Here is a 12,957-nt window from a genome sequence, read left to right as displayed (position 1 = left end):
AAGTGGGGAAAGCAGTGCAGGCCAGATGACGTTTGGAGCTCGGGATAATCCCACCGCCCGTGCGGAGATAAAGAGGCTTATCGGCATACTATTATATAAAGCTAGTGTGACTATACCATAGGCAAGGACTGTGAAATGTAGTTTCTTATTACCAGAATTTCTAGGTAAGAGGTTGTTTTCAAGCATCTTGCACAATCCAGTCGCCAATTTCCACTCGTTCTTCGGCGAGTGCTTCCACTTCAAAATGATCTTCCACTTGACCACCAGGACCTCCGATTCGTTCAACAACTATCCACACTCTACTCCGTGGATCATGACTCGGTGATAAGTCAAAATCATCGATTCGAACTCCCGATGCAGCATCACAGTGAGACCCATCCTCAGACGCGGCAAGAGTCTCTTTGTAGGGTCCTTGTCCACGCTCCACGGTCATCAATACAGGTGAAGGTGCGACAGAGCGCGAACCAATAGTCGATCGTTTATTTCTTGCGATCAGCTTGATGCGAGTCAGGCGTGATACATTCAGTGATGCCAACATGCGGTCCTTTCCTGGAAGTAAAACTCCCACCCTAGATAGGGTTACTCGGCGACCAGCAGATTCAGAAGCCAAGGGCTGTATCACACAAGGAATGTCAGACGATACCCAGAGAGTGAAGCGCCCAAGCTGATCCGGGGCAAAAGTCGAGCAAACGATAGTATACACTCCCTTTTCGAGGGATCTCGTTTCAGCTAGTGCACATCCTCGACGGTAATCACCGCTCTCCGCAATCATATCCCGACTTCGCACTCTCGAGACTCGTTGCCCATTAGACCAGAAAAGCTTGACATGTGTTGCAAGTTCGGGATGACTCGCTTCAAGGAGAATGGATACATCAGTTCTTTCTGAGACTTGGAGGCTGAATTGTGGATTACACGAGTATCGAGCCGACTCCGCATTGCCGCCAGCGGTCGAGGGAGTCCAGGAGCCACTTGCTTTCTTCAAGCAAATATGTTTGTCTCGAGCTGGTGCGAGCGAAACTGGAGAGCTGGACAATGCGGAAAGGGTGAAGTTCTGACTGGCTGATGGCAGAGATTGCTCTGACACTACCACTGTGTAAGTTGTTCGTGGAGGCATATCGAGTCTCATGAGCGTATTTGGAGAATCCACATATGGTCCACGATGGAGTGCTCCATCGCTAAGAGAGACCCGTTTGCCATTCGCTTGGAATATGTAAATGCTGATAAAACCTGTTCCTTCACCTTGTTCGGCCTCGGAATTGGTAAGGTGGTCTGATTTGAAGTGCTTTCCCAAAAGAAGCCATACTTTGCCGCCAGCATCGCTGTGGACCGAAAACTGCGGATTTTTGACGAAGCATCCAGCAATGACACGGTCCTGTGAAAGGTCCCAGGTGAAATGAATGTCCTCACGGTATCTGAATAGGGCCGGGTTCCAATTAAGGTAGAGGTTCTCGAAATTCTGCAATACTTGCTCGCAGTCCATCCAGAATGTTCCTGGTGAGAGGAGCGAGTGTGATGATGAATGCTCCTTCGAATCAGCCCTGGTAATCTGGGCTGCCGGTTCTGCACCAGCCCAGGGGTTTTTCAATAAGAACTGGCGGCGTCCGCTGATTTCTTTCATGTCCAAGATCGCATAGTCGTGTTCGCTCACCAATCCTAGACCTTGCTGTTCAAGCTCTGTCAACTTCCCCGTGCCAATAGTAAGCACCACATCTCCACCTGAAAATGATGGGTATAGCCTGCCCCATATCTCATCAGAGGTAGCATCATCATGGTGCAAGAAAACCTGCTCCGGGATCCAGCCAGTGAGCACCCAGAGATCTGTCCCCGAGTTACTTCCAGGAAAGTCATAACCTCCACGGATCTTCAAGTACGCCTTTTCCACCAGGGCCGGCCATAGGAAGTTGGGGTTGTTACGATCAATGACGTGCAATGATCGTTCAGTATTGGAAGATGGAAGCCGATCATCAATAACAACTTTTCGGAAACTCCCATTGAAATAGAAAGAGAATATGTATTTTCCTGAAGGCGACAACTTCGGTATCCTTGAATCATTTTCGCATGGATACATTAATGGTGAAGCGTGCTAGAATCGTCAGTCTCCCCAAACTTCCAGCAGAGATAGATAACATACCGTACCCAAGCCACGCTCCGATCGCGAAGTCGTGGCGCAAAGACTGGCAACGACAGAACAATCCGTTAAGACATCTTGCACGAGATCGACTGTGTTTGTAACGGCCATGAGAGGTTCAACCTTGGAGGCTGTCTGCTCAGTCTCCTCCCCCGCATTTAGTAAAGCTAATGGCCTCTTCCATCCTGCAAAAATATTATATTGGCATTTTGAGAGATGCAAATCTGGCGAGTCCCTGATGAATTGTCAGTCAAGGTTCTCATAATCAGTGTATTCTCAACGCATACGTATAAGGCTGGCCCTCGTGAGCTAGGAATTCCACAGCAGAAGGTGGGGACCCCCATGGCGGGAAAATAAAGCCGTTGATCTTCGCGTCCTCGAGCAAAATGATTTCTTCGCGCGTGGTAAGTCGTCGCTTGGATGTGGGGGGCCGCAACACAGGAAATGTTTTTGGGCGGGCGGCCGATTGCCAATCTTGAGCAGTCTTGATCTTCTCAGCCCTTGTCAAAAGTTCCTTGCATTTGGAATCTATAATCTTTTTGTCGTCTGTGGATGCCAGGCGCAAGGCTTTCATGTAAAGCTCCACGGCATCAATGGCGGCATCAAGTGCCGCCTTTTGAGAGGTCGCGCTAGCGATCTCACCCTCGGCCCTCTAACTGCTGGTTAGTCTGGGAGAACATGAATGATTATAGAAACGTCAGTTACCCTTGCTTGGGAAATATGAGAGTTCTGGGTCCCACTTGGTCGAGACATTTCAGATGGAATGACTCGGTTCGAGTCCTTGGTGGTTGGAAACTACTGTACCGACTGTACGACCTCGGCCCACCTCAATAAAACGCGATCCGCTAGTCGAAAGTAGTGGATACCCCACTAAACTGAACCAAAAGCTCAATCCCCAGTACTCTCATCAAGAATTGATTGATTGTTACACGCTGTCTTAAGAATTTATGCGCAGGCGTGAGAAGGAAGCAGACAGATTACAGCTTATTCTCTATTGAGCGTCGAGGTGGTTTGCCTGAGCTCTACTATTATGCGAGACGATTCAAAGTATAATAGTCCTCATCCAAGAAGATAGATGCTATAACTAGAAATCTTAGGTCATCAACGACCCATTGGATAATATGAATTCTGGAGGCATTAAGTAACAATCTAAGCAGCAACTTGACTACCGAACACCTGTTCCCCGACCTCTTCCCCGACCTCTTACCGGACCTCTTCCACGGCCTGCATTCGTAGCTGCCAATCGACGTGCACGCTCTTCCTCAACACCATCCAGTACTTGTTTCGGCGTCTCCCCCGCTGCGTTGACCACTTCTTCGGAGGCGCCAGAATCTGACAGGATTTGAATGATAAATCCCGCTTGTAATGCAGTGCTTGCCTGAGACGTTCGTTTATCTCCTCGCGATTTCCAGGTTCTTCCATTCTCTTGATTATTGTGCCCTTCATCGCTTCATGGAGAGGGGTATTCCCCTTTAGGTCGACAGCATTAACATCTGCACCACGAAGCACGAAGTGGCGAATAGCGTCAACTTGATCCAGATGCCTCACTAGGTAGTGAAGCGCCGTGCAACCTAAGTCATCTTTTTCGTTGATATGAAGATGATCCAGCATCCGGTCAACCCCGGATGAGGTAAGGATAGATTCCAGCCAACTAATGCTGCATAGTTTTTGCAAAACATTTCGTCCAAGATTATCACATGCTCGTAGATCGGCTCCATTTTTGAGCAGGATCTTTAGTATCTCTGATACAATTTCTAGATCACCGGGAACAAATTGATGTTGCTCCAATGCCTCGCCAAGAGCGATGGCACCAACATTGTTCCGGAAGTTTAGTGTGTCGGGAAGCTGATTAGTGTGTAGAAGGAGTTTGATTGCCCCAATATTCGCCCCATGACCCGTGTTGTTGTGGAGAGCGTAATGGAAGACAGTGGCGCCATGCCGCTCACGCGTGTAAACAGAATCTGGTTTGATATCTAGGAGCAATTTAAGAGTGCCGTTCATCCGTGACGATATGTCATCTGAGTTGGCTGAGTCGGCATAATTGCTTGAAATACCGGTCAAGGCCCAGTGGAGAGGGTGCCGGCCGTAGCTATCGAGCCCAACTACCATATCCGCTGCCTCGACCTCGCCACGATGATCGATGAGAGCCCGGATAGCTTCAACGTTCCAGGACAGGGCGGCAATATGCAATGCGGTTACATTATGTGCGTGTGTTATCTCGAATAAAGGCCCGCCTGTCCAGTTCTGGCGGCCGTGCACGTCCGCGCCCTTGGCAATTAGTCGCGATACCAATTCATAACCTGCGTAGGAGACCGCGTCGCCAAGCACAGTTCCTCTCGGCATCGGAACACAGTCTGATTCATCCTGCTCGTCTGCTTCGTACCACTCATCATAGAGATTGGTCTCCAGAGAACAGTCATTGTCCAAAAGCCAGCTGATAAATGACTCAATGCGCTTGCAATGCTGATGCGCCGTTTGACTGTCTGCAGGCTTGGCCTCTAACGCCGAATTGCCAGCTTCTTTGAGCGCCTCAGCCGCTCGTAATAGAGCTGTTTGACCCTCGAAGTCGTGGTCGTGCAATTTCCCCAGCGGCGGATCATGGTCCATTAACCACAATACCATTTCTCGGTTAGCAGTCGCACAAGCCTCTATAACGGGAGAGTGGAAGCGTTTGAGGTAGTCCTCTAGGGTCTCTATGAGCTCTGAATCGGAAAGATAGATCCGAAAAAGCTCACGCAGGACATCAAAGCTGTCACTCTGAATAGCAATGTGGAACGGGTTGCTGTCATCAAACTCGTATGCTTTACAGAAGACTCTGGTGTGGGCGCACTCGTTGTACGAGTTCAAAGCCGTCAGTTCATTTCGTCTAATTATTGTGCAAAGCAGACCCTGGTCGGAGTACTCATATATAGGTGATCCATCTAAGTCGTGGAACACGGGTAATGGGTTCGAACGATAATGTGGACGATGGAAGTGGGCATATGCCATCATGCACCGTGAATCTGTGATGAATCTGATGATGCACGGTAAGATCGGCGAAGAGGAGGGGCATGAAAGTACAGCTAAAGCGGAATAGTGGGGAATTTGGAAAAGAAAAAAGGACGGTTTCAAACTTGATGTCTCTATAAGAATCTACCAAGGAGCTAATCCATTATAGACCAGTAAGCGTCTCGTCAACAAACGATTGACTCTGGTACTACACACGATGTTTCCCAGGTGGCATTTTGCACTCATGCCCAGGTGAGTCATGTTTCATGAGAAGTATTAACAGAGTGAGATGATTATTAGGATCAGCGGCCTATGAACCTTGGAAATTTCATAGAGAGAAGGGGGAGATATCACATGATACTCGTAAGTCTTACTCTTACTAGTACATATGCTCAGGTGATATTTCCTATCTGAACCCCGCATGTTCGACCCGTGGACCTGTTAGTCCCTCGATCCTCTTCCAAGGTTTGTCACAACATTTGAATTACAAGAATGAGTAACACAATATCATTCGGTCATTCTAATCAGGGAGTGCAATCGGGAATTAACACTGGCACTATAAATACTCACTTCAATATCCACGCAGGTAGTGTTCATGGTTTTCCAACTTTGATGACTCCACTAACGCGAAGTATCTAGACCCTTTAGACAAACTTCCAATCGCGCTTGGGGCTGAGTTGGATTCGTATGTGGACCAGCATGAACCTGTATGTCTTCCAGGTACTCGAACCGATCTACTCCACAACATTAAAGAGTGGTCCGTGTCACCGCACGCAAAATGTATCTTTTGGTTGAATGGCATGGCCGGAACAGGGAAGTCAACCATTTCCCGAACAGTCGCAAGATCTTTAGAAAAGAGTCTACTGTTAGTGAGCTTTTTCTTCAAGAAAGGTGAGGGTGATCGAGGCAATGCCACCAAACTCTTTCCCACAATTTCCAGGCGATTAGCGATTTCCATTCCCGATCTGGCCGTGGGCCTTAGGGAAGCACTCTCTATTGATCCCGATATCCCAATGAGATCACTGAGAGAACAATTTAAAAGACTCCTGCTTCAACCTTTGCAAGGCTTACAGACAGCGAGCTCCCAGATCCCGGCAATAGTCTTGATCATAGATGCTCTGGATGAATGCGAAAATGACAATGATATACGCCTTATACTTCAACTTCTACCGCAGGTGCAGCAGATCACTGCTATTCAACTTCGTATTTTCTTAACGAGCCGGCCTGAAATGCCAATTCGCCTTGGGTTTTCAAAGATGGCAAATCATGACTATCAAGATATTGCTCTCCATGAGATCCCTGATGAAGTTACTTCGCATGACATATCTATTTTTCTCAAAGACCGGTTCAAGAAGATTCAAGATGAGAAACATGTTCCTACTAGTTGGCCTGGGGAGGACATGATTCAATCTCTTGTTGAAATCTCCGTTCCATTATTTATCTCAGCAGCAACTATATGCCGATTCATAGAGTTGAAACTCAATCCTATGAGATGTCTTGCTGATCTTATGAAAGATCAAACCAAGTATGTCACCAAAATGGACAAGACATATCTACCAATTCTCATGCGACTTCTACATGGACAAGAAGACGAGGAAGATGCCAGTGAGGTTCTTCAATTGTTCCATCAAGTGATTGGCCTTATAATTCTTCTTGCTATCCCACTTTCTGTCAATGCACTTTCAAGACTTCTTGAGCTTGAGGCAGAGGTTTTAACAAATCTACTAGATCAGTTTCAATCTGTTCTCAGTCTGCCAAGTGACCAGAATATTCCTGTTCGAATCCTTCATCTTTCATTCAGAGATTTTCTGCTTCAAACTAGCAGCGAATTCTCCGTGAATGAGGAGCATACTCATAGAGAGATCATGATTCGTTGCCTTACTTATATGCGTCTGAAACTGAAGAAAAACATCTGCAACCTTGAAAGCGCTGGAACTGAAAGAACTGAAATCGACCCGGTGTTGACCACTCAGTGTCTACAGCCAGAGCTACATTATTCCTGTCGGTACTGGATTCACCATCTGGAATACTGTACTGATCAAGGCCACATGCTTAACCAGGCACTCCTGTTTCTTGAAGAACACTTCCTTCATTGGATAGAAGCAATGAGTTTGCTAGGTATTGTATCAGAAGTTGTTGAGGTGATCGACATCCTTCGAAAAATTGCAGAAGTAAGCCTTTTCTATGAATTCTTCTAAACAGTTGTCACTGATATTTACGAAAGAAGGTTAACCACCATTCACCAATCCTTGATTTTATACATGATGCAAAGCGATTCGTTCTCAAGAACTATCAGATAGTCGACAAAGCACCCCTTCAACTTTATTGTGCAGGGCTAGTGTTTGCACCTGAGACTGCGATCATTCGCCAAATATTTCAAGCAGAGCTTCCTTCTTGGATAGAACATTCCCAGAAAGTTGAGAAACAATGGAGCGCAGAATTACAAACACTCGAGGGCCATTCAGGTAAGGTTCTCTCAGTGGCCTTCTCGCCTGACGGCCGGCTGCTGGCATCTGGTTCTGCTGATAAGACTGTGCGTCTCTGGGACCCAATAACAGGTGCCTTGCAGCAGACGTTTGATGGCCATTCCGGTGAGGTTCTCTCAGTGGTCTTCTCCCCCGACGGCCGGTTGCTGGCATCTGGTTCTGCTGATAAGACTGTGCATCTCTGGGACCCAATAACAGGCGCCCTAAATCAGACACTCGAGGGCCATTCAGGCGGGGTTCTCTCAGTTGCATTCTCGCCCAACAGCAGGCTATTGGCATCGGGCTCTCGTGGCAAGACCGTACTACTCTGGAATATCATAACAGGTACTTCACGACAGGTGCTTGAAAATAATTCTATGTGCATTGACTCGGTGGCTTTCTCTCCCGATGGTCAGTTTCTTGCGTGTGGCTGTGGGGATCAGCAAATACGACATGGGGGATCAGTGCTACTCTGGGACCTGACAGCAGATACTCTAGAACGAAAATTTGACTTGTATTCGGCTGGGGCTGGAATGGTTGCTTTTTCGCCTGACGGCGCTTTACTTGCATCTGGTTCTGAGGGCGAAGCTGTACGGCTCTGGGATTTAGCCACATGTACACTGCAGCAGAGCATTGACGGAAATTTACTGGGGGACAATGTAGTGGCTTTCTCTCCTGATAGCCGACTGCTTGCGTCTGGTACTAGTGATGGGGCCCATATAATTGATGCTGTTCGACTCTTGAACCCAGCTACAGGCGAACTACAGCAGATGCTCAAGGGCCACTCTGATGTGATCTACTCAGTAGCCTTTTCACCTGATGGCCGCCTGCTTGCATCTGGCTCTGCAGATCAGACTATACGGCTCTGGGATTTAACCATGGACGCATTCCAGAGGACTCTTACAGGTCATCAGGAATTGGTAAGTTCGGTAGTGTTCTCACCTGATGGATATTTCTTGGCATCCTGCTCTGATCAACGTATATGCCTCTGGGACCGAGCAACGGGTACACTGCAGCGGATACTTGAAGGCCATACAGAAGCCGTCGAGTCCATTTCTTTCTCACCTAACAGCTGTCTGCTCGTTTCTGGCTCTCTTGACAAGACACTACGCTTCTGGGACCCAGCCACAGGTAAACATCAGCAGACACTCGATATTCATGAAATTTCGAACTTGAATGATCCAATTGTTTTCTCACCAGATAGTCAGCTAGTACTACTCTACAGTAAGAAAATCATACAGCTATGGAATATAGCTACAGGTTCACTACAGCAGACACTCGAGAGCTCCCGGCCAGGTAGGCCTAAGTCATTGCTCTTTTCACCTGATAGCCATCAGGTAGCATCTGGTTGGGTGAATCACATTGTACAAGTCTGGGATCTAGCTCAAGGCACATTGAAGTACACACTTGAAGGCCATTCATCCGGGGTAACCTCGGTTGCATTCTCATTCGATGGCCGCCTGCTTGCATCCAGCTCTCACGATGGTACCGTGCGTCTCTGGGATCTAGCCACAGGTGCATTGGAGCAAACACTCCAAGTTTCTCCAGCCACGATTGATACAATGGCCTTCTCGCCTGATGGTCAGCTTCTAGTAGCTGCTGGCCGTCGGCGTAGGACCATAAAGCTGTGGAATCTGGCCAAGGGTGTATTACAGCAGACACTTGAGGGCCATTTAGATGGGATTCTTTCATTGGTCTTCCCCCCTGATGGCCAGCTACTGGCATCAATCTCCATTGGTCGAACTGTTCACCTTTGGAATTTGGACACCGGCAAATTACAGCAGTCACTTGCAGACGATTCAGCTGATTCTGGCTCACGAGTCTTCGAGGCCGACAGCCTTCCACTAGCCTTTTCACCGGACAGCCAGATACTAGCATATGGGTCTCGGGATCACGCTGTGCATCTCTGGAACCCAGCCACGGGTACACTGCAGCGGACTTTCAGGGGTCATTCAGACATTATCACCTCAATAGTGTTTTCACCTAATGGTGAGCTACTGGCATCTAGCTCTGCGGATCAGACCGTATGTCTATGGAATATAAGTACAGGTGCGCTACACCAGACGCTCAGGAGTGCCTCGGGTGCAATTCGCTCAGTGGCTTTCGCAGCCGACAGCCAGCTAGTAATATCGGGCTCTCAGAATCAGAGTATACAGCTCTGGGACCTGGATACAGATACACTACAGCAAGCACTGGAAGACCATCCATCCAAGTACCATACAATGGCTTTCTCATCTAGTACTGACAGCATGCTGTTAGCATCTGGTTCTGAAACTTATACTGTGCACATCTGGAATATAGCCAAAGGCATTTTACATCAGACACTTGAAGGCCATTCAGCTAAGGTTAGTGCAATAGCTTTCTCGCCTGATAGCCAGCTCCTGGCTTCTGCCTCTTCCGACAATACGGTACGACTGTGGGACTTGTCTACCGGCGCGGTGCAACAGATACTCAAGGACCGTCTTCATGCAAATTGTTCCAAGCTTGAATCATTAGCCTTCTCACCTGATAGCCAGCTACTGGCGTTCTCATCTAGTGATAGGACTATAACGCTATGGCACATGGCTACAGACGCACTAACGCAGACGCGCCCGCTTCATCAAATTCCCCAAAATATTAGTTTCTCTCAGGATGGGCTGTATCTGACTACCAGTGCGGGTATTCTCCATGTTCAGTCTCAGTTTGATAATTCCATACCTCGTTCACACCAGACACTGGAAATATTCATCGACAATGAGAACTGGATATGGAGGAATAAGGAGAAGGCTGTATGGCTTCCGCCTGAGTTTCGGCCTACATGTTCTGCAGCTCATGGCAGCACGCTTGCTTTAGGGCATCACTCTGGAAATGTTTCTTTTATCAGATTTGTCTCTTAGTCTTCTCATATTTCAGTCTTATCTTAGATGACTCCTCTCTTAGAACCAACATTTGAAACATAGTTCACATACGACATCAATTGATATGTTCCAAGGTTGTCCAATACTAATTAAGAGCGGGATTCTAATAGGCTTCAAATGTGCTGATGGCGATGATGCATATGTGAATCGCCTGTTGTTGTCTGCGCTATCAGGCCGCTTTAAGTGTAAGGTATGTAAAACCTGAAATTCCTATTTGTATTCCAAGGTTATGATACCTAATGCTCAGATATTCCAGGTACTCAGTATACAATCTCATGCCTACTATGTAGTAGTAGTAGTGCCTCATTTGAGGTCTGTCTCATCCGATAATGAAAGAATGAGACCGGAAAGAGGATACCCGAAGCGACCCATCCTTATTCCATAGACTCAGCCTATTTCCAAGGATTCAAGCAAGAATAAGATCTGATAATTTTTGAAGAATCCACTTTGTGGGCACAGGAGCCCTGGAGCGCGGTGAAACGGTTGCTGACTCACCCATTCAGTGGACCTCGGCTCGTTCGTCACCGCGCAGCGCCGAGGTTTGCGGCCCCAGGAATCTTGTGGTAGACCGGTAATCAAGGTCATGATCTTCGGGAGTCATCGGTTACCATGTACTGAATTTGACTTTTCCTGAGATCTTTTGTGATTCCCAGTTCTTGCCCGTGTTCATCTCAACTCGCCAACATTCCATCTCACCGGTCTTCGGCACAAGCGACGTCTTAGGTCCATAGAGGCCCCGCTCGGTTTCCCCTTTCGCTCATTTCGATCCTGATCTTTTTTTTTCGCTCGTCTCTCTTCGCTCGGTGTCTTGGTTTTGATTTCATACATACACTATGTCAGGTCAATCGAAAGCTGCACGCCTTTCCCCATGGGGCAGTGCGGTTGCAGGTGCAACTGGTGCGGTGTTGGCCAATTCGATTGTATACCCATTGGATCTGTGAGGAGAAGCCCCCACTCATTAGCCTAAACTTGGAATTGGTTTTTGTTGAGAAAATCGTGGTCAACTAACGTTACGACAATGTGAACAGTGTCAAGACGAAATTACAAGTCCAAGTAAAGCAGAAGGGAGCTGAGGCATCCGAGGATGACGAACACTATGAATCGACCATTGACGCGATCACCAAGATTGTGGAGAAGGAAGGACTCACCGGCTTGTACTCTGGCATTGCAGGCTCACTTCTCGGTGTCGCCTCCACCAACTTCGCCTATTTCTACTGGTACAGCGTTGTTCGCACTCTGTACATGGCTTCCAACAAATCACCCAAGCCTCCCGGAACCGCCATCGAGCTGAGCCTTGGCGCAGTTGCTGGCGCGGTAGCTCAGATCTTCACTATTCCAGTTTCTGTCATTACTACACGACAGCAGACGCAACCTAAGAGCGAGAAGAAGGGTCTGATTGAGACAGGTCGGGAAGTTGTTGAGAGCGAAGATGGCTGGACTGGACTGTGGCGAGGCCTGAAGGCCAGTTTGATTCTGGTTGTCAACCCTGCGATTACATACGGCGCATATCAGCGATTAAAGGATGTCTTCTTCCCAGGCAAGGCCAACCTGAAGCCCTGGGAAGCGTTCTGTGAGTATTGGAGTCTTGTCCCTCTTGTAATTCCTCTGTGCACATACTGATGGTAGTAGTCCTTGGTGCTATGTCCAAAGCCCTTGCAACAATCGCTACTCAGCCCCTGATTGTTGCCAAGGTTGGCTTGCAATCACGTCCCCCACCAGCTCGCAAGGGCAAGCCCTTCAAGACCTTTGGTGAGGTTATGAGGTATATTATTGAGAATGAGGGCGTTATGTCTCTTTTCAAGGGTATTGGACCCCAGATCACGAAGGGTCTTTTGGTACAAGGTCTACTCATGATGACCAAGGAACGGTACGTTTCGCCATTCTCTCCCAAGTGTTGTTTAATATGATCTAACGATAATCTCAGTATGGAACTGGCCTTCCTCGTCCTTTTTGCCTCCATCGCCAAAATGAGAAAGAACAAGCTCAAGAAGGTTGCAGACTCTGTTGTGGATAAGGCCACAACTAGCCTGCCTGCAACTCTGAAATAGAGTGCTTGTTCAAGTTGGTTTATGCCTTTCTATATGCTTTGATTTCCCTCTTCTCCTTTATAGCGTGATGGTTTTCTATTTCCTATTCTGTATTGTGGTCAATCAGTCTAGACGGTCTTTTTTGCGTGTGAAGATTCAAGTTCATGATCACAGATGGGTGGCAGCTTTTTCCAAGGAACTTTCATCTTGATAGATTTCATTGTATATATCCTTTAAATTTTGGAACAGCTCGGTTTTTTCAGGTTGATTTTATGATTGGTCTATGTAACCTTCAAGCTGTTAGACATCACTATCTTAATGCTCTTCGAGGCTGAAGAGGTCATTTGTAGAGTAAGGTGCTTTGGCAGGACCCGCAATGTATACAATCACGTATCTGCGGCAACGATCACTGACCGACAACCTTCCCGATTCCCCGCGGTGATCACCTCCCC

At 47.6% G+C, this 12,957-nt stretch overlaps 4 protein-coding genes across 4 annotated transcripts; 2 read left to right on the top strand and 2 right to left on the bottom strand.

Moving 5' to 3' along the window:
- Positions 1-178: 178 nt before the first annotated feature.
- Positions 179-2,881, bottom strand: N7483_010006 (calpain-like protease PalBory; the record flags this gene model as incomplete). Its single annotated transcript, XM_057093433.1, has 4 exons — positions 179-2,083; positions 2,132-2,363; positions 2,416-2,780; positions 2,834-2,881. 4 exons carry the CDS (start codon positions 2,879-2,881, stop codon positions 179-181), a joined length of 2,550 nt encoding a protein of 849 aa, XP_056942729.1.
- Positions 2,882-3,331: 450 nt separating this feature from the next.
- N7483_010005 (ankyrin repeat domain-containing protein) lies at positions 3,332-5,116 on the bottom strand (the record flags this gene model as incomplete). Its single annotated transcript, XM_057093432.1, has 1 exon — positions 3,332-5,116. One exon carries the CDS (start codon positions 5,114-5,116, stop codon positions 3,332-3,334), a length of 1,785 nt encoding a protein of 594 aa, XP_056942728.1.
- An 800-nt stretch (positions 5,117-5,916) lies between these two features.
- Positions 5,917-10,457, top strand: N7483_010004 (WD40 repeat domain-containing protein; the record flags this gene model as incomplete). The annotated part of the gene is made up of 2 exons (XM_057093431.1): positions 5,917-7,287; positions 7,341-10,457. The coding sequence occupies 2 exons, from the start codon at positions 5,917-5,919 to the stop codon at positions 10,455-10,457; spliced, it is 4,488 nt and encodes a 1,495-aa protein (XP_056942727.1).
- Positions 10,458-11,311: 854 nt separating this feature from the next.
- Positions 11,312-12,526, top strand: N7483_010003 (putative peroxisomal carrier protein; the record flags this gene model as incomplete). The annotated part of the gene is made up of 4 exons (XM_057093430.1): positions 11,312-11,415; positions 11,507-12,048; positions 12,108-12,345; positions 12,403-12,526. 4 exons carry the CDS (start codon positions 11,312-11,314, stop codon positions 12,524-12,526), a joined length of 1,008 nt encoding a protein of 335 aa, XP_056942726.1.
- Between the last annotated feature and the right edge of the window lie 431 nt (positions 12,527-12,957).

The sequence above is a fragment of the Penicillium malachiteum genome, assembly GCF_028827825.1.
Source record: "Penicillium malachiteum strain IBT 17515 chromosome Unknown utg000005l:1.0-9002435.0:1.0-325561.0, whole genome shotgun sequence".
Classification (NCBI taxonomy): Eukaryota; Fungi; Ascomycota; class Eurotiomycetes; order Eurotiales; family Aspergillaceae; genus Penicillium; species Penicillium malachiteum.
Note: the sequence above shows the minus strand (reverse complement) of the source record. Positions and strands in the feature narration are given on the sequence as shown.